The sequence below is a fragment of the Rhinolophus hipposideros genome (assembly GCF_964194185.1).
Source record: "Rhinolophus hipposideros genome assembly, chromosome: 9".
Lineage (NCBI taxonomy): Eukaryota > Metazoa > Chordata > Mammalia > Chiroptera > Rhinolophidae > Rhinolophus > Rhinolophus hipposideros.
The window spans coordinates 13,676,087-13,703,798 of NC_138055.1; the positions used below are offsets into that span (position 1 = coordinate 13,676,087).

The following is a 27,712-nucleotide window of genomic DNA, read 5'->3' on the forward strand; positions in this document are numbered from 1 at the left end:
ACTGTTCAAACACCAACTGCATAAAGCTGATAAGATGGTATTTCATTAAACATGTCTTCATTTAGGGAAGCTGAATCTCATGCCAAAGCTATTTGATTATAGAAATTATAAAAATACTTTAAAAATGCATTTGTAGAATGACGTAACAAAAATATTTAATTTTTTTTAAGCCTTTCTCACTTAATCTAAAATTATGAATTGCCAAGTTTTCTTTTGTTTACTGTTGTTAAAAAATGAGTCCTTCAGAACTTCAATTCCCAAGTATTTCAGATGACAACCCAAAAATGTATTCTTCCGAGCTTTACAGAGTAGCCTGGATTTATTATTTTGTTTAAAAACCAACTCAGGGTCATTCTTAGAAGAATTAGTCCATGGGCCATACTGTTGGACAGATACTTTGTGGGTCAACTAGCATGTCCTTTGGGAAACACTGTCCTAGATTTGCGATGCGTCCAGTTTTTCACTGTCCCTGCCTTCCTATCCAGTTTTCAGTTGGCCTTTTGCTGCTTTCAGTATGCCTGCCTTCCATCTAACAGATTCCGCCTTTGTTATTTTTCTGTGGGCTAGAAAGCCAGATAACTAAACATGTTAGAAACGTATGCAAATTTTAGTAAAGAGGCAAAAAGTGAGATTCTTGAGGCTCTCTCCTATAAGTAAACTGCCAGAAACTTTGTGATATTTATTTTGGGGCTCAAAAGCCTTTTAAAACTCAATTCCTGATTTGCTGTTTTGCCAGAGAAGTGACTTCTGCATAAATGACATTTTACTAACACTCCATGGACTTTACCTACCTTATAAAGACTATTATAAGTGAGATATGGATGGTAAAGCACTTTAAGAAAGCATGATCTGTGAAATTGTAGTTTATCCCATGTATCTATAAAGAAACACACACAGATGGCTAAATTGAATCAACCCCAATATTTTATTTAATTTAAAGTTTTAAAAGGCAGTGGTTAAGCACATTATCTATGTGTATATATGTATGTATACATACGTACATACATACATACATAAAAGGAAACCAACCCCTTTTCAACTTTAGCCACTGATTTAACTAGGCCCACTGTCTATTGCATGATTCATTTTCTACTTCTTCATATGACCAATTTTAAAAGTAAAAATAAACAGCCTTAATCAGTTTAACAGTAACTATTTGTGTTTCTTTTTTTTTTTTAAATAAATAAGGTTACCATTAAACTGATCACCTGGTAGAAAGGTAGAATGCACACACACCAGCACACACAGTCCCCAATTTAAAACGTGTGACGTATGAATGACCTATATGTACAAAAGGGTGCTGCTGACCTCCCACCCCCAGCAGAGCCCACAGAACTCCCAGTACTCAGGAGTCCCCGTCCCCTCTGCTGGGTTGGGGGACGTGTTCCTGGCCCCCTGAGACCTCAGAATGCATGCTCCCCATGCAATGATACAGCTGGGGGTTCAGTTCCATGGTACTAGTGTTCAGGTACGTGGGAGAATAAATAGGCATTTGTAGCTGCCTCGGAACTAAACCATCATTTCTAACTCTCTATAGGGAGAAATGTATTCTGAAGTTCTAGAGAACTCTGTGACATACAAACTTTTAGGGTGTAATCAGTTTGCAAGTCTGGGGCTGTGTGTGTGTGTTCGTGTGTGCATTTCTATGTATTTATACAAAATTGAAATGAAGAGTGGGGCTAGGTTATGGAGCAGCTGCTTGGCGTCCACTTAGTCAGTCCTGATCTAACAAGTCACTTGTCTCAGCCCTTAGTTAGCAGCTCATTCTGCTCATCACGTGCCTCCGTCCGCTGGAGAGATCCAGAAGGGGCAGCTCTCACAAGTGAGAGGAAGGACACGGCTAAATCTTCTGCTAAGAATCTTGGCAAACAGATCTGCCAGGTTCAACCGAGGCTGCTTTATAGAATGAAGTCCTTCAGTTGCAGCCTGATGACATGGAATTATCTGTTTTCTGCTTCTAGCCCCTGCAACTCCGTCTAACTGCAGCTCTGCATGAATGCCTCAATATCGCAAAAACACAGGATCACCTCTTAAATACGCTGGATTTCTCAATGAGTAAACCAGTTAATGTGTTTCTAGCCAAAGCAAGGGCATAAATGTTTTAGAGAAAAGATTCCCTTGGAGCTACAGAGAAAAGATGCTGATAAAAGCAATACTGAGAGTTGAGCAGGTGACGCTTTCAGTCTGTGTCGGAGCTGGTCTCTTCGATGACAGAATACTGGTTGAGTGCATCCTCCAAAGGCGTTATTGTCCCATCAGGTTTTAGTCCCATTGGTTTAAGCAACTCCTCTCTGGAAAAAGAGATAAAAGAGAGAAAAAAAAAGTATTCACCAGCATTACACAGACACCCCTCCCCCCCAACCCCAATCCACATCCTTTTAAAAAGAAAAGTCTTTAAAAACCAAAGTATTTTCCTCAAGCTCTCTCTGTGTGTTTGTAACAGGAAAGATGAAAGGGGCATGGAAAGAAAAAGAGGGAGATAAAAGACTTCATTCACACAGGCCAAACCTACTAAGCCAATTAAAAGTATGAAAAGTCAAGGTCTAAATGGGCTCAGGACCAGGAGCAGGTCTCTTCTGTTTTTAATAATTAACTTTTTTTTTTTTCCTTTTGTGGATTCGTTTTGTTTTAAGTGGAAGCTACCAAAATTCATCTGTCCCAGTGGGCCAGGCACAGTTAAATGGCTGATTTGATACATGTGGATTTCATTCAATGGAATAAATCTGTCAGATTTATTTGATTTGCCTCTTCAGTCTCTAGTGATACATAAGTACTTATTGATTCATTTTAAATCAGTTGGCCTTCCCCAACTTTCTCCCTCCCTTTTCTTTCGTTCTCTTTTTTTCTCTCCCTCTTTCTCTCCTTTCCTTTGTTCTTCTTTTTTTAACACCCAGTTGCTTTTGTTTGTGGCAGTTTAATTATAGCATTGACGGCCATTTTAATCTCTTCAAAGCTCCCCAACTGCCTCTTTCCAGCTAATCCAATTATATCTACTCCACGAGTTACGGCCTCATCTAAAGATGATTAATTATTGATTAAGCCAATCAAAAAGCATTAGGAAAGATTTATTTAATCTTTTCACAGGCTCTCATTTATTACATGGAGATTATGGCCAATGTACCTGTTGAGTTGCTAACTCTAGTCCTCCTAGCCCCAAAAGGTCTGCAGCGTTACTTTCAGAGCAGCGTTGAGTTGGCACGTGCTGCCAAACTTATTTCTCATGGAAACAGGCATCACCCCCTGAAAACATGTCTAAAACCGAGAACCCGTATGGCAGCAGTTGGTGGGATTTGGAGTGAAGGGAAATAAGAAACCCTGCTCTCCTGCCTCCTTGCTCTTGTCCCCTTAGGCCGACACAAAGCAGGGCTCCCTCCTGGGAAGGACCAGCCGCAGAGCAGCATGAGGGTGTTACGGGCGCAATGGAACATCCCGGGGCGGTGTCAGAACAGTGGTGGTCAAGGATAAGCCAACAGGAGCCTGATTAAGCAGCTCTGGTTAGCACCAGAAGACAATTTCTGAGAGTGTGAAAAGTCTCAATAATGTGGGTGGCTGACTGGCTAAGTTGAGGCTCCTGAATATTAGAAAGTAGGAAACATGTTTCCTGATCCAAGAAATGGGGTCAGAATCATCGAGTTGAAAGGTGAAGGGGCCTTAGAGATCATTTAGTCCAACCCCCTCCTTTAATAAAGGAGACTGAGTGACTTACCCAAGGTCACAGATTTAGTGGCAAAGTTGGACGTGGGACATAGAACCACTCCCGAATCCCAGTGCAGTGCTCTGCAGCGTCCGAATTCACTGCTCTAACCGCACTGGCGGAGCACACCCTGAGTTCAGCTGTGCAGTCTGTTCAATAACTACGTGCCAGGAACTATGTCATATACTGGGGAGAAAAGGAGACTGGGCACAGCTGCTGCCCTTGAGCGGGTGAAATACATGTATGAAAAGTAACTTAGAACAGAATGGGGTACAGTGCTGTAAGAGAATCACGCAGAACTCGTCAGTCCTGACAGAAGCACACACCAAACTGCCTGGGCGGGTGGGGACGGCACGTCCCATGAGGCCTACACCAGGCAAAGCAGGCAAAGGAGACCCGGCAAAGGGCCCTGTCTGGCCCATCTCCTCGTGTGACTGCAGACCTTTGTGGACTGCGTCCGTTTCTGTCTGTCTCCGCGTTCTCCTAAAGCTGGGGAAGGCCCAATGTATGGAGAGTGGGCAAGGTCCGTGAAGCAGGGACGGGATAAGGCTGCAAGGGCCTAAATGCCAAAGGACGGAGCTTGGGCTTTGCCCGTCAAATTGCCCATTCAGGCTTGTTTTATAGGGAACAATCTCTGGCAGCAGTGTGGCAGGCGCACGGGAATGGGGGACGCAGGTGGCAGAGACGAGTCGTTAGGATGTCACCGTGACAGCGCGAGAGGAGAGAGAGCTGGATGACGATCTGTGGTCCGGTGGAAGGGCAGGGGGCTGGCGGGTGAAGGGGAGTAAGAGTGTCCGTGGCTGGTGACCATCCACTGCAGCAAGAACACAGTGGACGGAGCAGACTTGGGGGGGAAATGCTGACACCCCAAGGAAGTGAAGAGCCTGAGGTCCTCGCATGACGACCAGGTAGAGATGCTCAGTGGGGCACTAGAAATGATCTGCTACCATTAAAACTCCTTTCTAGCATGGATATTCCCTACAGGTATCTGCACTCTTATAGTTTCTCATTCTAACTGATGGTGCTGACCGACTCTGTGACAGTGGACACTACGTACTACTAACTGATACAAGAGGAAAAGGGGCCAATCTGCTGGCAATGAAACATAAAGGGATAAGCAAGTTCAAAGGTCTGAAGAGGCTGGTGGACGTGAGGGTCCGTAAGGTAGGGTGGGAAAAGGGTTGGGGCAGGTAGGAGCAGGGTTAGCAGATGGGACTAGAGAAATTCTTCCAAGACAATGACGAATTGCTGGGTGGGTAAACCATTGCCCTGACACCACTAACGCACTGCATGTCACTGATAACTGGATGGTGCGGGGCCAGCGAGCAACTGCACAAAGCAGCCAGCTTTCCCATTCAAACCCAGGCGCTTTATGTTCAAATCAAGTCCATGGGTTTCATGCCTACTCCCTAATCCCATTTTACAATGAAAATAATGAAGAACATTAAAGGGCCCCATATTTTAATTCCCACCTATGAAGTAGTCTTCCCATTTATACTTTGGGTTCTTTGTAGCACTCCTTCACTAGCATGAAAGCGCCTCTGAGGGCATGAATTCTTTTCTTTTCCACTTGGCTCCACGTGACGCCAGGACTTGCTGATATTTCTGGAGGAGAGGTGTCAGTGATAACCGGCCACATACGCATGCATTCGTGCAAATGTGATGTAGTGGGACAAAAAAGATCTGGAGCCAGGAAGTCTGTCTGAAGTCCTGACTCTTCTACTTACCAGCTGTGTGATCTTGGGCAAGTTTCTGAGTCTCAGTTTCCCCATCTGTGAAATGGGGATAAGGATAATACTAGCTCTCCCTACTTCCCACTGATGATGATGTAAGTAGTAGCAGTAATAGTACTAGTAGTGGTAGTAGTAATAGTAATAATGTAGATGGAAGAGTTCTGTGGTCTGTAAATATTAGTTATTATCGGGGTATAACGAAAGGCACATACACATAGGTTTTAGACTCAGACAGCCCTCGGTCACTAGCAGTAAGACCTTGAACTCTGAACTTCTCCCTTATCTGTATTGGGATAGGAATACCCAGCTCACTGAGTTGTCATGAGAGCAAAAGGTCTTTATGCATAGAAAATGCAATGGCTGGAATGCAGGTGGAACCCACAAGTTGCATTTCCTCTCCTTTACGTGTTTACAGAAAGTTTCCCCAAGGCTATTAGGGCACTCTTTGGGAATTACGTGGGGGAAGAATAAGCAGAAGGAAATAAAAGACATGGTCCCTGTCCTCAAGAAGCTTTTAGTCAGTTCAGAAGGTAAAACACACACACATTTAACAATAGTAAAAGAATTACAGAACAGCAGATCAACAAGCTTGAAGTGATTAACAGGCAGAGCCCTGCTTTCCCTAGCTTGACAGGTCACCCATATACCCTTATCGCAACTGAACTTTGTTCAAAGGAGGTATCTTGCCTGTTTGGGAGCAAGGGAGAGAGGTTCACTTACAGACGTGTGACTGTTTTTTCTTATAGACCCGAGGGTTACTTTTCAAACCCCTATCCTAACATGTTTGACCTTCCTTTCTTATCACACAATGAACAGCTCACAAATACCCAAATGAAATCTCTGCTCTAGAGACTCATTCCTAAAAGGTCTGATAAATGACCTGGCCATACAGACCGTGTCATTCGTTAAGTGCTGTTGTATCTAAGATCAGCAAGGTGTGGACAGAGAATGGGCAGCTTTCATGAAGACCACAGAAGCGTTATGCCACCAGTCGTATGGGCTATGCACATGTGGCAGGGACACGGGGAGATGGGCACGCTGATCACAGGCTCCTTGCAAGAGATGGACTCGGGGCCAGACTGAAATGGCAGTGATGGACATGGCTTCATGGGCAGAAAGGCATCTCAGCAGAAGAATTAGTCAAGCAAAGGCACAGAAGCAAGAGTTAAGTGTGTGCAGGGATTGGCAAGCAGGCTGGTTGGGCTGAGGTAAAGGCAAAAGAAAGCTCAAAACAAATACAGGGTACAAAAGAGAATTTGAATGGAGACTTTGAAATCCTAGGCTGACGAGTCTGGATTATAGCACAGAGGTATTTTTGTCTTCCATTGCAGGGGCCCTACATTTAAGAATATTTTTTTATTAAGAATCTCATGACAATATTGCTCTGACATATTAAAAATGTTCCATGCTTTAATTATGCAATTTTCACATCCCCACGTGTTTAGGGCAGTGCCTTGCAGATGGCAGACCCTCCGTCAGAGTGTATGAGCTGAACTTAGTTGAAGTTGATACTATCTTGCACTTGCACAGAAAGGAAAGGCTGGTGTTTAGGGGACCCCTAACAAGTGACCCACGACCAAGAGAGAAGCTGCACTTTTGGGTAGAAGATTCACTTTCATCATCAAGTTCCAGAGTCAGGGAAGGTCCTGGCATTTGACAGGAAATGCTGCATAATGCTTTCCAGGGATTTCTCGTTTTCTGCTAGACTGTAAGCAACTTGAGGGCAGAGTCCATGTCTTATCTGGCTGTGAACTGTGTACGTAGTATAGGATGGGGCACACAGTAGGTGCTCAATAAATGTTTATTGAAAGACTATGCTACATGGATCGTGGCATAAATGGATAATGGTAGAGAACCATTTGTCAGGAATCATTCTTGTGTTACTTCAATTGTAATTATTTCCCTGATGAGTCAATGTCATCAGACATCCCGACAGTCCAGCAGAAGTCAGGCCTCTCGGACACAGCCAGGCCCCCTCCCAACCACTAATTGGCATAGATTCAGCTTCTCATATATGGGGCATCGGCAGGTCTAGACTCTAGTCTCACATCTTCCACTAACCTGCTGAGTGTCCTTGGGCAAGTCATTTCCTTCTCAGGGCTTCAGTCTCCCCATCTATAAAATGAAGGGGTTGGACAAGATGATCCCCAAGACTCTGTCCTAAGAGTCTAAATATTAGGTTACTATGTAATTTTGATCTATTTTAAAAGCTTCTAGGTTTTAAGACACTAAAAGTCAATACTGTTAAGCTTTGGTTTTTAATATTCTAAGCCTAAGAGTGAAGCACAGCTTTCTACCTAATTATCACTGACATCCACCAAGACCAGAAACCCTTTCTCCCAAACTATCAGCAGATGATTAGAATGATAACAAGAGTAATTCAAAGCAATGGCAAGGGTTATAAGGAAGGATCTAAATTCAATCACGGCCATCAAGGCAATGTCATGAAGTTACTGGTCCTACATTATGAAGGTCCTCTCTAAAAAGGATGGCTAGGTGTCAGATACATATACATCATGGTTAAACAACGATATTGTATATTGAAATGTGCATCAGGATTAAGATATTCATATAGCAACAACTCCTTCATACTTACCTTCAATGCTACACACAGGCCTTAACACAAGTTAAGACTGCCCTCGTTATCATCAAAAAGTACAGTGATGTCTACTGGATAAAGAGCCCATTCTAGGCACTCTGACAGTATCATGGCGGGCTTCTCATCTGATCAGGCATCTGGCCAGGGAAGAGATAAGCCTCCAAGAATGTTCAACTGGAACGAAACATCATTTAGAAATTTGATCTTACTAAACGATAAGGAACCATAATCTATAAGGGCTTGGCCAGGCATGAGGACACAGATAAAGCACGTCCAAGAAAGGAAACCCTATTTTGCCCCAGCCTAACCCTCAGGACTGCTAATGGAAACGAAAAAATACTTTCTTAAAGATTTAGGGGTGGGAGATTATGGGATTTATACCGTATTTAAAATGTTCTGGTCTGTTTTTTTATTCCCCCCAGGTATATTTTAACATTTTCCTGAGCCACCATTTCCCTGTAAGTATGGTCCTCTGGGATCCCTGGGCTTATACAACTTCTCAGAACCTTAGAAAAGGTTCCACTTTTTAGGGCTTCTGGTTCCTATGTAGCTCTTTCCCCCCAAAATGACAGTGCAATATTGGGGCTCAGATACTAACATACCCAATCGCACATTCCAGAATAGGCCAGATGTGTATGTGTATAAAACACCTTACTTGACCTGGAAGCAAGAGAATACTCTTGCCCACAGCACATGTTTTTGTGCAATACAAACAAAGCATTCAATTCAAGTGTACTTGTTGAAAACCAGGACATAATTAAGCAGTTGGTAAAAACGCATTCTTGTTTCCCACTTGCAGATCTCCCAAGAGTCCCTTCGAATTTACCTATACGAGTTTCAGCTTCTCGCTTGCCACTTAGCTTGATAACGACTCAAAAATCATTCCCTTGTTTTCAAGGGCTCTTCTTTCTTGTCTGCTCTGTGTACTACAGGGCAGTATTGACACATGGAATTAATGACAGGGTCTGTAATGAAACAACAGTCATGCAAACACCGGTCTGCTCTTTTGATAAAACAGCATGTTAGAGACCTATTCACCTCCCTCTAATTGAGTACTGCATAATAGTTCCGATCCTTTTATGTAACATATTTTGTTCTATGATTAGAAAGGAAGAAAGGGGGGGGACCTATGAGGCATTGCTTCCTTTAGTCACTCCTGATTAATTCTCTGTTTTTAATGAGGGTGGCTGTTATTTAGGCAGGTTCTGTGACATACTTGTTTTGTTGACTTCTGCACAATGTATAACAAAACCCAGGATGGGATAATTGGGAACCGTTTCTTTGGCACAGGGATTCCTGCTCTTAATGTAAGGTTGGCTTGGCAAAAGAACCCTGACATTTTAAATTAGCCATTTCATATTTAATTTATTTTCCCATTTGAAAGATAGGGTGAAAACCTGGTATATAAATAAAGCCTTTTAATTAACACAGAGCTTTTCCAAAAGTGCCTGCTAGAATGGAGGCTGGGATGGTCCGAGAAAGAAGCTCTGTCATCTTTGCTCTAATTCCAAGTCTGAGAGTGCATCTTACTTCAGGATTTCAGCATCACTGGAATAGTTCATACTCCACTGAAGTACAACAGATTTCCCAGTAATTTGTGATATTCTTATAAGTCTTTTTAACCCTTTTTCTCACATAAGTAATATTTTAATCTTTGGCCCTTGTTAATATGTTCAGTTATGCCCTGTGAAAGTGTCCTTTGGACCTCGATTCTTCCTCTTTCATTATCTCTTTCATCTAATGGGTTCCTAGGACTGACTGGTTATACTAATTTTTCACTATGCCACTAACCCAGGAGGAAGTACCTGGTGGCTTTTCTATAGCAAATTCTAGGTCCTCAGGCTGCATCTTTCAAAAATGATTCTGAGGTCCTTCCCTCAGCCCTCATCATTGTGCTTCGGGATTGCGTACAAATGGGAAGGTAAAGCATGTAGCATAAAAAACAAAAATCATAAAAATATTCCCAATACAAGTGCATATGACCTACTATCCACACCATGTCCTTCCATTTTGTACAGGCAATTGGGAGTTGCTTAAACAGTCTCAAGAAACAGTTGAAAGTTGGTTCCTTGATATGATCACACTAACTATAAGAATTTGCTGGAATACCTATAATCATTTTCTTTTCAAAATAGTTAAAATACCTTATATTAATATAAAATCATAGCAATTTTTACTGGTTTCCTTTATATAAAGCTTTTTCTTTTCTTTTCTTTTTTTTTTTTTTTTTGATATCAGCATTTTAGTACCTGACCTGATGTTTGAGAAGAGCTCAGCTATGGAATGAAAGAGCAGAAATACATGTCCCCCAAATCTTAATTCTCTTCTCAGGTAAATATGCTTACTATCTGTCTTTGTGCTATGCCTTTGTTTAAAATATAGAATGTCTTATTAAAAATAATCAAACTGACAAGTTTTTGTGAGCTGTCGGTAATTTTCAAAACAATATATGATCTGGAGTCTGAAGATTGAGAACTGACTCCTGGCTATGTCGTTAGTCAGATGCCTGATCTCAGGTCACTTACTCATTGGTCCCATTTACTCCTCAGTAAAATACCTCTTTTCCTATTTAATTCACAGGGCTGTTTTAATACTCAATGGAGATAATACATATGGGAGCACTTTTTAAACTTTAAAGCACCATATAAATATTAGTCTTTTATTATTGTTCTCACTTCTGTTAGAAGATCACATGCAAAGCTTCTAAAAATGTGCTACCTACCTCACATTAAACAGCACGGTTAAAATATAGAGAAAGTGTTTAGGGACAGTGCTAGAAGCATAAAATTCAGTTTTATACTGAAGTGAGGGTGTTCTTTATTATTTCTTGGTAATTTCTCTATGGAACTTTTCTATCCTAGTGTTCAAATTAGCAAAACAAATATTAATAAGAGCATGCCAACTGACACTGTTACTAAGTTAAGCAGTAGAAATAGAAGTTCTTACATGCTCTTCCCAAGTAGAAAGACTTAAAAGTTAAAGGAGCAGGGCAGCTAAGAGCAAATGGCCAGTGGAGATTATTCTTATCTGATGTTGCACTAATAGAAGCCCTTTCAGCTAGTGCTTACACCAAGAGCTCAGAGTAGTCATTCCTACAGAGTTCAAGGACCACGACTACCAATAGGCACTACCAAGGTAGCATGACATCCTACGGAAGTGTTAGCTAGCCAGAGGAAGGGCGCTCTATAGCCAAAGATATCGTACAATAGGAAGTTTCTCAAATACATCCTCCCCTGCCACTTTAAAGGTGTATCAATTTACTGATGCGAACAGCACTGATAGAAATATAATTGTAAGCTACAAATATAGGCCATATATGTAATCTTAAATGTTATAGTAGACACATTGAAAAAGTAAGAAAAGATAAGTAAATTACTTTTTAGATATCTTGTTCGACCCAATATATAAAAAATATTTATTAAAATATACATAATAAATATCATAAAATCTGTATTAAGCAATCGAGATATTTTACATTCTCTTGAAGTACAGTCTTTGATTAAAGTCTGAGTACTTGACACCTGCAGGACATTCGGATTCAGACTAACCACAGTTCAAGTGCTCAACAGTCAGACATGGCTGGTGGTTACCGTGTTGGGCAGTGGCGATCTAAAGGACTTTCTGATGTAAATAATTCAGGTCTTACACTTTTGTACCTACAATAGCTCTCACAGTGCTTTAAAAAATCGGACCACATTTCTGAAATGTACCTGAGAAGCATTTCCTTGACTAACTCATCTGAAAGGTGGGTGGAATCAGTTATCTTTGTAAGCAGAGTAAAGTAACTTATTTGTAAGGAAACAATTACATTTTGATTACTTTTCAGCCACAAATCACCTGTCCCACCTTTCATTAAATTTAAAAAGAATCTTTGGATTAAAAGGAACTATTCCTAGATTTGGTCCCTGCATTTACTAAGAAAGCCTTATCCCAAACACTGCACAATGGCTGACAATAAATAAATAAAATTTCTGGTTAAAGGATAGGTAAGAAAAGGATAAAATGGGAAAATAATTACTACTTACATAAATGTAAACTTTAGGATTCTAATAGTAAAATATATAAGCAAAAAGGCAGTGTGCCTAAATAGTGATGGGGTAAGGGTGGGGTCTAAGATGATCCAGTCCTCGTTCCAATTAAGGAAATAAAGGGGATTAGAAAAGTCAAAACAAACCTGCAATATTATATCCCTTGGTGAGTTTAAACTTAGGCCGATCAATCTTCTCTCCCCTTTTCTGGAGGGGGCGGTAGCGTTACATACAGTTGTGTGCTGTGGCTGAGGTGAATGCAATTGTATTAGCTGCCCTGGACTTGTTGAACCACACACAATCCCATTCTAATCTCAATTGCAGGGGCTTATGTTTTTCCAATTCCGAGAAGGACAGAGGAGGTGGAGAGGCAGGCACATTTCATCCCCCTTTCTATAATCTCACCCCCCAGGCCTTAATGCTTATATTTGGTAACTATTATAGTCATCTTCCCATATTAAAGGGATTCTGTACCCTGATATTTAAATCAGCCAGAAATGGACCAAAGTACCTTTCTGAAATTCCTTTCCAGCCCTGAACTTTATGACATCTGCCCAAGAAATGGAACTGCCAAAAGTATACTTTACAGTCTTAAACCATATAGGCTATTTTATAGAGCAGAAAACCGACCGTCAGATTTGGGGATCAGCTGTGCTCATGATGTCATCACACAGCAGGGAAACCACAGGGCACAGGGCACTGTGCTGGCTGACATGATGGGATTTAGAGGGCTCAGATTACTCTCAAACTCTGAAGTCCTCCAGGTCCACTGCCAATCCCCTTATCGACATCTGTGACAAATACAATCCTTCTACTTAAAACTAAATCAACAAACCACTTGGAATACTAAGTCAGGTGGGGCATTCAATGGGAAGAAAACGTCTGAGCACTAAGCACTGATCTCTCCAGGGTCCTCGGAAATCTAGCTGAGGAGGAGCTGCTAACCTGGCGAGCTCCTCGAGGCAGTGGCTATGTCCAGCACGAAGGCAAACATGGAAATGTACTTTTAATTTCTGCATTGGTGGTGTCCCAGTTTTGGTAGTGAATATCATGTCTACCCTACACCAGGCTCAGAACAGTCCTTGGCATGACCAACCTTAGTCATCACTTTGGGAAGTGCTTTGGCACGGGCCACTGTTGCTAACCACCATCCTGGTGCAGGTCCTTCACATCTGCTCTCCTACGGATGGAAAAGAGGAAGGCTCTAGTGTCCATTCGTTGGCCACGTCACCTCCAGCCCTATCCTTGACTCACATGCCTTTCACTTCAGGCCCATGAGGAACATGAGGAAATGATTTCATTTTTGAGAAGGGAAGCTAACCAGACAAAGCTACAGTACACTCTTAGCGCAATAAAGACTTGGTGGGGTACAGAACATCCTTAGGGGGACAGCCGAGGGCACTAACCAGCAGCACAAAGCTGAAGAGGATGGCTGGGGAGTATTCTGGCAAACACTGATGCTAACAGACAGACATAGCACAGTGGACAGAGCGAAAGGCTTGAGTTCTGGAAAGTGAAGTTCCTAGTCTCGCTTTCTTATGAAGCTAGAGAGAAAACGTATGTGAAGTGTTTTGTAAACTGTTAAGGCAATGGATTACCACCAGACATTAGTGTGGGCCTTGCTTCCCCCAGTGATAAATCTGATTTAACATATTAATCAAATTATGAAAAAACAACTTGAGCTCTTTGGAAGAAAGATGTAGTATGTGAATACCAAAGATTTACCTTACTAGTAAGAGTAAGTCTCCACCTGAATGGTCAGTTCTCCGTTTGTCTATTAAATACCTTATATTTCAAGGGTCAATACAAATGCTACCTTCCCTGTGACACAGCCCCCAACCCCCGATTCATCCACACAGAATGAACTGCTCCTTTTCCTGGGTGCTTACAGTTCAACACAGACCTTATCTTGTCATTATTTTCTTCTACCTTGTATTCTAGAATAGATTACAGCCATTCCCTTCACGAGAATGTGAGTTTTCTGAAGGTGGAGAAGGCCCCGTTCACCTCTGGCTCTCCCTCATCCTCCTAGCGCAGTACCTTACATAGAGGAGCTGCTTAATAAATGTTCTCTGAATTAAGACTACTTTGGCTGCATTGAGTCTACTTTGGCTTTATGGCATCTTGTTTACCTCAGAAACAAAAACAAAACAGAACCCAAAAACCAACAACAGTGAAAAGAGAAGAAACTTAAGACAAACAGGTAAGGTGCATAAAGAATGGCTTCATTCTTTGCGTTCCTGCTTTGGAACATACAGTTTTGTCTCTGTTATTAGTGAGAGTAAATGTTAGAAAGCACATACAGGCAAACAATGTAAAAAACCCACCACACGTCATGCAAAAAGTCTGTGATTCTGGACTGTTCTCAAAGTTGCCTTTAGCTTCAATTTTAATGGCAAAATCAGAAACCATCAAAGCCAACACAAAGACGTATTTGCTCTGCTTTGTAATTACAAAAACCAGCGTCACCTTCAGATTGAGTTGGGCACGTTATCTGCTGGGTGTTTCTAGACAAGTACATATCTTCTTTGAGGCACAATTTAAATCAAGTGGAAGCTTGGGTATTTCAGGCTTGATGTTTGTGTATTCATTTGTTGGCAGCTTCTAGACTATGTGGATTTCCCTGACATTACAAGAATGACCTAGCACTGTTTTCTGCCCCTGGTATAGGGATGCCTTATGAAATGGTCTTGTCTCTTTCAGTAAATCAAGTACTTCGACTGTAGTGCATTGTCTTAGGCAGTTCCTTCCCTCATCTCCCACTTCTCTAGCTGGGAATTTACATATCCAGAGTATATAGGCCAGATGAATAACATCTGTGTTATCTTTTAAGAACTCTTATTATTGATAATTTATGAAAATGAAATTTATGCAATTAACTGGTTTGCTGTCCTAACACACACTAATATGCTCCACTTGGGTTCTTGTAAACACTTCCTCCTCCAACCAGAGAGACTCTGTGGGTTCACATCCTAACTGTTGTATTTCTACACTGTGTCTGATTAGCTGTATCAGGTCCTTTGGAAAACAGCCAAGCACAAATCCTATTTTTATGTATTCATTCCAAACTTGTTCTTCTATAGGTTTGCCATATGAGTATCTTCACTTTGTCAATTCCTTCAGGAAAGGAACCTACCTGTTCTGTGCAGAAGTATGGAGATGTCCTATGCAAACAGATAATGTCTTTGGAAGATTGTGAGCATAGTCAATAGTGAGCTGTATATGCTAACCTTCTTGGGACAGGATGAACATTTAAAAAGACTACTGTGTTTCCCCGAAAATAAGACCAGGTCTTATATTAAGGTTTGCTCCAAAAGATGCGTTAGGGCTATGTTCACAGGATGTCATCCTGAGAAATACTCCTAGGGCTTATTTTCCAATTAGTCCTTGTTTTCGGAGAAACATGGTAGCTGGAATTCCCAAAGTTCTAGCCTACTAGCTTTGTAGACGAGGAAGCTTCTTACTTCTAAGTAACTTCTACCACATTACCGGCACCATCTGAAAGAAGCTCAGACTCTGCAGAGTGTCTAAAATACCCAGCCATACTTGTCACACTCCCCATGTCAGCCTCTTCTTTTTAAACATTTCCACTCTGAGCCTCCTGCTGTACTCTGAACCTTTGCTCGTTTCTTTGTTACACCTTTCTGTTAAATGGTTGGCTTTCCCATTCCAGTTGCTACTTCTCTTGACTGAGGGATACCAGCCTTTACATAGTTGTGAAAAAGGAGATGAACAGAAGAAATTCACCTTTAAGTGGCAGCTGCCACCAACACACAGAAGCACTCACTCAAGATGGCTTAAAGGAGACAGTGACTCAATGTATGACTGGAAAATAGAGCAAATCAGGCAAGTGTGAAAGGAATTAATATTTTCTAATAACTCCTCCAAAATGACTAGTTGCTGATTAGTATATACTTGATTTAATTACTTGTAAAACTGACTGTTTTTGGAGAGGAAGGAGGTGTTAAGCAAGAAGGTAAGGGGAGATTGCTTTTAGATCCCCTAATTAATACAAGTGTCTGCTTTCAGAAAAGCCTTCATTTGAGCTATTCCTCTACTTGTTCTTGTTGGGTGCATGACATTTTAGAATTCTGGGTTTCAGCAGCAACCCAAAAAGACAGAATTGCAAACTTGCACATCAAGAGAAAAAAAAAAGCATCATGATTTGGAAAACCAAAACCAAAACAGACTAAAACAAAAAATACAAGCAGCAGCAAAATCACTGAACCTAACTGAGAGCATCTTTTTGAAGACAGGGAGGTTAGTTGGTTAAATATCACAGTGATCTAGTAGTTACAATCCTAACTCAGAATGTAAATGTGTAAGGGTGCACATCCAGAAGCGGCACATGTAGAAAAACCATGGTAGCCAAGAGGCCTGAGCCACTGCTGCGTGGGCCACCCTGTTCCAATCAACATGGATTTCCAGAGTTGCTGTTCTATGGTAACTCTCAGTGAGAGAGACAAAGGAATAGAACATTTTTAGAAACCAAGCAAAAAATGGATGGGAATACAATACCTGGAAAGTTTATCAAGCATGTTGACAAGTTTCATGGCTTCATATTCTTTTTGTTCTTCTGTCATTTCATCTATAGGGTTTGGCATTGGTTCCTCTAAATGACCAGTGATAAGATTAATGCTACAAAAAGAAAAAAAAGTTATGCTGTATGTTTTTAAATTATGCTCTTTCTATACTTTTCTGGTCCAAGTTGTATGTTATAAATAAGAAAGAGTATAATAGCCAAAAAAAAACTGGCAATAATAGCAATTTTATGCAATAGACCTGCTGTAGGAATTTTGTTCTTTAAATTTACTTCCCTATTAATTTGCTTTGGGAAATGGATTAACTATTATTTTTTAAAAAGTAAAACTAACTTGCCAACTTAAAAAAAAAAAAGGCGTGGCTGCTTTTTAAAAATAGGAAATTTGATTGGTGCCGTTAGGATAAATATCCTTGGACGCACAGCTTATTCATTATCAGGGACAAATACTTTCCGAGAGGGAGAAGCCCACTTTGTGATACAGCATAAAACAAATATGTCAAAAAAAAATTGGAAAAATGATGACAGAGAGGCTGGAATCTGAAAATGAAAGCATGCCAATTCATAATCTCAGGAAATTAGTCCATTAGTGAGACCACAGAAGGCAATGAGTGTTTAAATAATAAAAGGTAAAGCAGAAGAACAATTTTAATTAGAGTTGATCTGACCTAGATAAAAAAGAAATGAAATCTTGCCTACCAAGAGACAGGTATACCATCTGGCTTTCAGGAAATAGAGTTAATAAAATACTTAAAATGAATACGTTCCATAAACTTTGTACAAAGTTCTAATCCCAAACAAGCTATATCCTCTTAGATAAAAGCCACACTATTTTTTTTTTTTTTTTAGCAAGTGAAATTAAAGGTAATAATTCTTTCAGTGGCTGCTAAATATAAGTTAAACACGTTTCTGGAGAAGCAGACAAGCAATTATAGCATTTTTGTACCAGCCAAGTACAGATGGTTTGTTTTCGATGATCCAGTGAAATATCCCTGCAAACAGCAAATTGCTAATAAACTGCTTTCTAAGGTCTACAAACACAGACGCTGCCGGGGCCAGGCCTTGAATTGGTCAAGTATAAACAACGTGGAGTGTGAGGCCTGCGGTAAACTAGAGAACAGTGCTTGTCTAAATGGGCGTAAAACATTCTGCGCTCACTGTGATCAATTAGGTCTTCTGGCGGCTCGCTCGCAATGAGCTCGCTTTAGACTTTTACTTGGGCAAGTTAACTTTCTTTACTGACCAGGGCATTTCTCATTTGGAGTAAGGTCAAGGCCACTAGATACTATTATCTATTACTAAAAGATTTCCTTTTCTTTGGCTACATTCCTGAGAGGCTACATGACACCCAGATTCTTGTGAAAGGACTCAGTGCTCACCATCCTCAGAAACCGTATCTAAAACATCTGTATTGCCATTCTTGCATAGGCTTATGTCTAGAGCCATAGTTACACAGTTTTTCTTCCAAAGCAGTGGTAACCATCCCTCCATCCCTTCTTATTTAACAGATGAAATCTACACAGCAAGCCGATATGTACAACAAACAGGAAAGCTTCTCAGGCAGAGGAGGGCACAGGGATGGCCAGAGCCCCTTCTGTGTGTCTGTACTCACTTGCTTCCCCGTAAGGCAGCCCCGAGGGTACTTGCCGGAACTCTGGAGCTCAGAGGAAACCATCTGAAACCCAGTGATTCTTAGCCTTGGCTGTGCATTAGACTCACTACGGAGACTTTTAAAGAAAAGGTGTGGGCCTCACCTGATACCAACTACATTTATTTTTTTTTTAAGTTTTCCAGGTGATTCTCATACATGATGAGTTAAGAACCACTGGGCTAGAGTGCCTAATTCAGACACTCATTGTGTGCTACTATTTTCTCTCCATCTTTTTTCAGGTGCTTATAAAAACAGAGAAAAAGGCCCCCGCCCCCTCGTTAGTGGCCATTAACAAAAATGCTGAATGGGGTCATCACAGTGACTTCCCCAAAATCAAGAACAAATGAGGACCCAGACAAGGCTTCCGAGAACTACAGTTTTTGAGGTACCCAGACGCCACACTGAAAATGTACTTCCACCACCCACTGATTACTTGCTTAGGCAAGTAACAATGGGACATGTTTTCACTGGTGTCTCTTCTGCTACCTGCTAAATTAGAAAAACAACTGTCTTATAAATAAATAAGTAAAGGTTCTTATTGCAGGCACATAGCACGTCCCAAGCTGACAAGGGAAATCAGGTCTTGGAAGGAAGTATAAGGGAAGGTGGATGTATTAATTGTGTGGCTCATGCTCATTTTGCCTCGAGTGATGGCTTCTCTCAAGTTCTATGGCGGGTGATTTTAAACAATCAGATCCACAGACTGTTTTGTAACATGATGACATGAGCACAAGCCACCAGGTACCTCGGGGAAAATGTCAGGAGGACGCCTGGGAAAACTGTGTCACTGTGGATACCACAGCGTACAAAGGTCAGGACGTGAAGTCCTGATCAGGGCACCTTTGATTCTCTTCTTGGTTCTTTCAAGAGTCTAGTGAAAGGGATGTCCGTTTTCCATAAGCTGACCTCAAGTTCTCTGCTGCTAAAATGATTTAACGGCTTGCTGTGAAGTTCGCCACTCAAGTCACAAAATCCTTTGCTCAAGCAGTGGCCAGAAGTTCATTCTTACAGAGTAAGAACTCACCATGCTTTCCCCATGGAGTAAAACATTCCAACCCCCCAAAGTCACTCCAGGGATTCAGGTTTCATTTTTTTCCTTAAAAAAAAATCTTTCTCCCCCCATTACTCAAGAGAATGTAAACAATAACCACAGGAAACCCAAGCTGGGGCCCTGAATTATGCCAGTGTCTTATGGGAAAATGCCAGTGTGCTGGGGGCAGGAGGCAGCTCGGGCTCTGTCTCCTATCTTGCTCACACTTCAAATCAGTCGCATGTACTTTCCCTACCCGGAGAAGAAGAGAAAACAAATGGTCACCACAACAATGATGTGAGTTTTCATAAAATAGGTTATTTTCACTTGAACAAATACTTGCCACCTTTATAACCTCAAACAGTATAGTCTGAGACTTAACCTTCCAGGTTTCAGGATCTTAACACTATGAAATTCTGGGGTTAGTTTTATTTTGTTCCACGACACTGAGTCTTAAGATGCTATAAGTACACTAATCGGGTAATTTTATATTTCTCATGATTTTCCCACTTTGTTTCTGCCCCTTTCCTCTCCCAAGCACTGTTTTCCTGTGATCATGTATGTCTTCCAGGGAGATGTATGACTTCTTAGGTGATAAGAAGTATCTAAACTATCATCTGTGGTGTCTCAATGAGAACTGTGTATTATATGAGGCCATTATAAGAACTGACAGCAGCTATGGGCCTGCAGATGAAACGATTAAGACATTCTAAAAAGGTATGAACAAATGAACTTATGAATAAAAGATTTAATATATTTTAAAACTTTGGCTCTTTCTTCAAATTGTTGTTACATTTGGCCAACATCGACAGCACTAGGTCACTTAACAAAAAAGAGCCATAAAAAGTCCCCTGATGTGATATACAGACGATGTAGTGTATAGAATGGTACATTTCAAACCTATGAAATTTTACTAACCATTGGCACCCCGATAAATTTAATTTAAAAAATTATAAAAAGAAATGCTGTGTAGGCAAGCAAAGATTATTAACTGTTCAATTTATAAATTACACAACAATAAATGTGCCAAAACCAAAAAAAGTTCCCTGAGTTAAATGACAGTTACCTTCAATCTCTAGAAAGTATAGATTACATTTTACTCAAAGCGTTGGTTAAAGAGGGGGCTATAAAGTCCAGTCCCTACAGGGCTAGGCAGGCAAGATGAACAAAAGGCATACACAGGAAAACCGAAGGCACGCGTGCCTGGTGTGAAAATCACCACAGCCACGCAATTCCACCATTTGGTTGCCATATGAGAAAGTTATCAGAACTTCCACTTTTCCAAAGGAGCTAACAACCCAAAATTTACCTGGAATATCGGAATTCTAAATGTTGGCAAGTACTGTAAGAAGCATTACGTGAAACAAATAAAAACAAAACCCGCAAATAACCAATGCAACACGGGACAAGTCAAGCAGAACCTCCTGTGGGCTAAATCTAGCCGACAGGCTGGCACTGTGCAACCTCTAGAAAGGCGATCAGGGCTTTTAGGAAAAGGCATGGGGGCAGGTGAAGTGGGAAAGGAGACCTATGCACGTGAAGCTGGAAATGCCTTTCTAGGAAAAACTTCAGAATAATTTGCCCCCCACCCTCTGACACTAAAAAGACCAGAGTGGAAATTTACCACATCCTGATTTTCTTGAATTCTATTCCCTCCACAACGAGAAGTGGAGCTCGATGAGGGCAGGAACCTTGATCACCTGGCATCTCAATGATGCGAGGGGGCTGCCTGACTCAAGGAATTTATTCAACAAACTTTGACCGAGTGCTTACTGTGCGCCAGGCTCTATTCTGGGGACATCTCAATGAACAAAAATAGACTAAAAAAAAGAAGAAACCTCTTCTCTCGTGAGCTTACCTTCTAGTGGGAAAAACAGACTTCGTGAGTAAATGTGTGGTATGTTAGAAGTGCTATGAATAAAAAAGGGCAATGTTGGCAAGTGCGAGGTGGGGGGTGAAGGCAGGAGTGCTGCAGCTATTCATAAGGGGACAGAATGGGCTTCACTGAGAAGAGGACGGCTGAGTGAAGACGAAGGAGGGGAGGGAGGAAGACACAAAGCTCTCCGGAGAACAGGCAGCTGAGGTGGAGGGAATGCCAAGGCCTCAGACAGGAGTGTGTCTGGAGTATGACGGACAGTGAAGAGGCCAGTCCACTGTAGAGTTCTGAGGGTTGGTATCTAGCTGACATTTTATAAGGATCACGCTTGCTGCTATGATGAGAACAGAGTGGAAAGGGACACAGGCAGAAGCGACAAGACTAGTTAGGAGGCTATTAAAACACTGGAGAGAGAGGAAACATATGTTAGCTTGGACGGGAGTGGTAGCAGTGCTGACTGGTTTCTGCGTGTATGACGAGGGGAGAGCCAGAACTACCTGGCAGATTTATGTGAATTAGAATGAACTGAATAGAACTTGTATGGTTTATAGGATTGCTATCCTTTAAACAAATGTGTTTTCTTTCTCTTATTTTTCTCTTTTGGTTATATCAAAGAAAGGTAACAGATACTCTAAGAACAGGGAAACTATTCTGAAGGGCAAATTCATCTCTCCCTTTGGCTTTAGGGAAGAGTGTCGTATGAGTTAAAACACAAACTCTGATTTCACACCTGTTAGGATGGTGAGTATGTTTTGAAAAACCACAGAAAACAAGTATTGGTGAGGATGTGGGGAAACTGGAACCCTTGTGCACTGCTGGCAGGATTGTAAAATGGTATGGCGAGTCCTCAAAACATTTAACAGAACTACCATATGACCCAGCAATGCCACTCCTGGGAATAGAAGCAAAAGAAGTGAAGGCAGGGACTGGAACAGGTACGTGCACACCCACGCTCACAGCAGTGTGATTCCCAACAGCCAAAGGTGGAAGCAACCCAAGTGTCTACTGACAGAAGGATGGAAAAACACAACGAGATATATGCACACAATGGACTACTACTCAGCCTTGAACAGGAAGGAAATTTGGACACATGATACAATATGGATGAATCTTAAAGACAGTATTCTAAGTGAAATGAGCCAGTCACAAAAGGATAAATACCATATATGATTTCACCTACATGTGGTTCTTAAATGGTAAGTTTTATGTAATGTATATTTTACCCCCCAAAATAAGAACGCAAAGTAAAGAGCACAATAAAACTTGCTTTGCCTTTCTCAAAAAAAATCCAACAAAATACATAAGCTCTGGAGTCAGGCCATCTGACTGCTTATGAACTGTGTGCCCTGGACAAGTGACTTGACATCACTGAGCTTTAATTTCTTCACCTGTAAAATGGGGCTAACCCTATCCCAAAGGGTTGTTGTGAAGATTAAATGAGGTAACATCAGGAAAGTTCTTGGAACAGTACCTGGCACATATTAGACACTCAATAATACCAGCTATTATTATTAGCATAGTGAGTGATTTGCTAAGAAGTAAGCAAGCCAAAAGGCCTTGGATGGTGCAGATGGTGACTTTACTCTGTTCAGTTTAATTGTCACCAAGGAGCTGCATGTGCAATTTTCAGTGACTAAAGGAGTCAAGCAACAACTAGGTATTTTGTGCAGTTTCCTGGAGATAAATTCAGGTAGAAGATATTCTAAACAGGCAGCGGTTACTGGTGACTGAGACTGAAAATGTCTCAAGTCGAGAATTACCGTATAAATGTAACACTGATTCCATATTAAAGAAATAGGGTAAATTATGAAACATCTCAATCCAAGTTTTTGCATTCTATCAGCAGTGCAAAGAACTAGGATAATGTGCTGTCTGTCATTCTGTCATTTGTCTATCAAATATTTATTAAGTGTCTATCACGGATCAGCCACACAAATATATATGCTGAAAACATATATACATGAATACCGAATTGCGTTTAGGCAATTAGAGCTCCAAAACGTCTTTTTAAATTATAGTGCTGTTTAAGTGTTTCCTATGTTGGGCTGTTGGATTAAGACGAATATCCTCGATATAAAGGATATAGAAAATATGGTTGTAAATCTCTAGGAAATGAAACCTATAGCAAAGCTCAACACTGCAGTTAATTTAACACACCTGGCCTCTTGCCGGCCACTTACCCAAATTATAATAGAAAAAAACTAGAGAACTCAATTTTGAAAGTGCAAAACTGGCGTGGTTGCAGATATCACAGAGGCTGGTAAACTTCCGGAACCAGTATACATGGCAGAAGAGGCAATGATTTTATTTTCTATTCTGATCTTTTAGGGATCTGAATTTAGATTGTGTTTCACCACTGCTTACAGTAAACAAATTACAGTTCCTAGAAATGCTAGGTAAATCCTATTATATAGAAATATACCACCACAACGCAAACTGGGCAAAGAAAAAAATCGTCAAGCCCTGGTTTCTGGCACATTTACTTCAAGAAATGTTAAAAAACAAAGATCTTTTCATTTGTATAGCCCCACTATATGGAAACAATTATAATGGGACTTGACTTAAAGTTGTTAACAAAATCTTGACAAATTAAAGAAAAAACAGTTTTGGTACTGTGCTGAAGAAAACTATCAATCCACCTGCTGCCCCAGCTAATGCTGAGAGAAGTAGAGTCAAGGAGGAAACGTCCCCGCGTTGCTTAGTGCAATATTAACCTGAATGTGACCACGACTGGTGTGGGGTGCTGAGGGTGTAAGGACTCCCTTGGGCCATCCCCTCCTCCTGCCCCTCCGCATAGCAGTGGACCCCGAGATTCCTACACCCCTATGCCAAGCCTGAAAGCCACTGGTCTAAAGTGAGCCAAATGTCATGAGATACACATCTTTTTATTGATGTTTGGAATAATGTACAAACCATATCAGTCAGTTTTACCACATATGCAGTTTAGGGGCCTCCATGCTCAGAGGCATAAAAGAAAAGTATAAAAATGAGAATTTACAAATTTGGTTACTCTTTGATACAAGACCAAAGTTTATCTGAAAACTTTTAACAAACATGGCTAGATATACACCAAAAAACCTGTGTGGCTTGTAACTCGATTCTATGAGTATATTTTGTCTAAATGTGCTAATTACAGGAAGCCATTTCCAGCCCATTAAATACATTTATTTTGACACAAAAGGGATTGTTGTGATATTAACTGTCTCCCATAGCCTGAACGTAAGCTCCATACAATACTTGGTTTCAGATTCCACTAAAGGATTACAGGTTACCTTGGTGCATTAATCAGAATCCACTTACATTTTTTACAACGGGACTCGGGCCAACTGGATGAAGGGTAATTTCTCTACTTCTGCCAATACTAGCAACTCTTGTGAATAAATGCATCCTAAGAAAAGCAGACCGTGATTTGGGGAACACTGACTGGTGAAAGAATCTGGGGATAGGGGAGCAAGCAATCCTTTCAGATACTGATTTTATAAGCTCGACTAGATGGGTAAAAAGTTTTCATGACAATTTTTAGGGGAAAAGTTCTTCCAGCTCTGTGAATCACTCCCCAGAGCACGAAGGACTGTCTTACTTTCAAAGTACTTTATTCACCACTATTTCTACAAGGACCACTTGCATGAGTATTTTAAATTAACAAATTAAACATCCCACTAGACTGTTTCACCTGAAATAAAGGGAAGATATAAGAAAAAAACATAGGCAAATGCAAATCTATCTGAAGGGGGAGGATGTGACACTATGTGAGAAATGTATTTATACTTGTAATGAGCCAACGGTTAAGAAACACAACAAGATTTCACTCTGGTGACTATTCTGACCATATAACACACCATTCCTAAAGTGTAGGCCAGGGCCAGAGGCTAAAGAACATTCCAAAGGATGTAAGGCCTAAGTATAGAATCATACCATGTCAGAAAGCCAAGGCAGTAATAATATCAAACATCATGGCCCTTGACTTGCAAACAGTGCCCTCCTGATATCGGACCTTTCTATTTCCCATACCAGTGTTCCTGTATTTTTTCTGCTCTTTCTTGTCATAGTAGCATTGTGGTGCTTGCTTGACATATGGCCATTACCATTACAGAAGTCATCTACCAAACAAATCAACAATTCACACTGAGTTGCAAAGCTATCAGCCAGCCATGGGAACTCTGAGTTGTCTATCTTACCTTAGTTGACGGTGTCCACATATCCCAGGACACAACGAAAGTCTAATGTAATTTCTACCTTCATTTAAAAACATGAGACTTCTTAAGTGGTATACTTTAATGTCTCAAATGAAGAGACATAAAATATTAAATGGATATGGAAATAGTTTATGGAATGGAAAAATCAAGAGTGAGCAGGACTAATTTAGACTGACAAATTCTATAATTAGGGAAAGATTAACGTATGATGCCTCTATCTTAGCTTCAAATACTTGATAGAGATGCCCAATATATATTAATAGCATCTAGATGGTGGCAGTCTTAAGAGCTTACTACTTGGGAGTCACTGCTAGCTTTCTTCCCCCAAAAGCCTTTTTTCCTTAGGACACACTCCATAAGATCCTGCTGAGGCTGACAGCAGTGGGGATGACAAAAGTAACACTACCTATTCGGACCTGATTTGCCAAGAATACAGGCAATACAAGTCCTGTCTGATTAGGAAATGCTCTTTTCTTTTACCTTCTGAGAACCCATTACTTTCATGTCAATAGGGAACAATCTCTACTAAAAAAAAGGGGGACCAATTTGGCAGATAATGATTTTTTATCCTAGATCAACTATTACAATAGTCCACATCACACTCTAGAAGACTGCCAATAGAAAACACAGCATGTCAGCATCACTGATAATGCCAAGAGGCATTTACCCTTTTAACATTCAGTAATGGCAACCATAACACTGAGCTCAAATAACGCCTATTCAGTGGAAACTAAGAAATTTATCTTGGGGGTTGGAAGGGGGGGTTGAGGGGGAGGTGAAAAGAACAGGAGGGAACAGAAGGAAGCAGCGTGGTTGGTTTGGGGATAAGAAGAGAATTGGTATCTTTGACTTGTAAGCACTAACTCAGGGCAGACTTGACAGAGCCTCTGGTTTGCCTATTCAGTGCACTAAATGCATCTGTTTACAGTGTTTGAGTAAAATTTACCATGGAGCCAGGCTTCTTTCCTTTTGCTAGTAATGTGCCTTGTTGCTTTACTGACTCGTAAGGGCTTTTATGCAAGAGGGACAATAAGAATGTATGGCACCTACATTTAGATTTCTGAGAAAGACTTAAGTATCAAATAACCAATTTAAATACTTGGTTATACTTTATAAAATCTCAATCTATGGAAAGAATGCAACAATGCTTTTAAAGTACATGACGGGAGGTATCTAAAAGCACCGTCTCTCTTAATACTTGGGAGAGGATAATGAGCATATGGACAATAATCTTGCAACAGAACATTACTTGCCATTATTATCTTTTCTCAATCATTTGAAGTCACCCTTTAAGGCATGAGCTATGAAATTGCCTCTAAAAACAGTATTCAATGGAAAGCTTCCAAATCCACAAAAGAAAAGAAACATTTGGAAAATGAGAGACAAAGGAAGTGAAAGGCAAATAACCAACTCCAAGACAGAGACAGTGTTAGGTGAGAAGAAACTGGATACTATACTTTGGTTTTGCATTTTTGTATTCTTCAGTGTCTGTGTCCTCGTCCTCTGAGTACCAATTATCTCCTCTTCCTCCGGCCAAGAGGCCCCTGGCCGCCAAGAGTCCTGCAGCGTTCCCATAGCCAGTGTATTTCAGCAGGCTGTCCACTGCAAACACAGAACAGGTTTTTAGACAGGAGTCCTGAGTGCACTGTCACCACTGACCACTCCCAACACAGCAGGCTGAGATCTAGGCCACAGCAGGAACTCTTAAAACTGAGAGGTTTCCAAAGTGTGGTAGTGGTTCTACTGAGCTACTTACAAATTCTCTTATGAACTCTGAGGACCAAAAGCCTTTTCTCAGGCAGCAGAAATTCAAATGGAGCTGTTTTGAATATACTTTGTGGGACCACCGGGCCATTGGTAAGGGTGTTATAAGTTTCTGTTTGCAAATCTTAGTTCTTTTTCCAGTTTTAGAGAAATGATGATTAGAAACTGGAGTTAATGAAAACCAGATTGAGATTTTACCAACATAGCAAGCACATTATGTAAAATCTTTCTTAAACCCTTTATAGGAATTGGAGTGGAGGAGTATAAGAAATAAGAAAACTTAAGGATATTAGCAAATCGGATAGGCTAAGTTACTGCCTTTAAAAAACAAGTCAGCAACAATATGTAAGCACATGAAATCCACTGAGAAGGTGGGCCCAGGAGTTACTCGCTGAATTTCAATAATGAACCACTTACTACTAGCTGGCTGACCTTAGGTACACTAGTTTGCAGCTCTGTACCCCAATTTTCTAATCTGGACAACTGGAATAATAGTATCTACCTTACAGGTTAATATATGCAAAGTGCTTAAAAAAGTGGCACAAAGTAACACTCATTGTTTTTCTCTGGTAATATTAGGTAAAATGATCATTTTAGACTT

The 27,712-nt window shown here is 40.8% G+C and overlaps 1 protein-coding gene across 10 annotated transcripts in view; it reads right to left on the bottom strand.

Annotated features, from left to right (window-relative positions):
- Positions 1 to 906: 906 nt before the first annotated feature.
- Positions 907 to 27,712, bottom strand: part of RIC8B (RIC8 guanine nucleotide exchange factor B) — a 96,853-nt gene continuing 70,047 nt past the window's right edge. For 2 of the 10 annotated variants that reach the window (XM_081058531.1, XM_081058534.1), the window contains 4 exons: positions 26,805 to 26,949; positions 16,573 to 16,692; positions 13,151 to 13,234; positions 907 to 2,291 (listed from right to left, as the gene is read on the bottom strand). In XM_081058531.1, the coding sequence (XP_080914657.1) occupies positions 13,195 to 13,234; positions 16,573 to 16,692; positions 26,805 to 26,949 (305 nt within the window). In that variant the 3' untranslated portion in view covers positions 907 to 2,291; positions 13,151 to 13,194. Of the gene's footprint in view, positions 2,292 to 7,488; positions 7,543 to 8,023; positions 8,201 to 8,852; positions 8,992 to 13,049; positions 13,235 to 16,572; positions 16,693 to 26,804; positions 26,950 to 27,712 lie in introns of those variants that run through there. The other 8 variants (XM_081058528.1, XM_081058530.1, XM_081058533.1 and 5 more) reach the window with 6 other exon arrangements.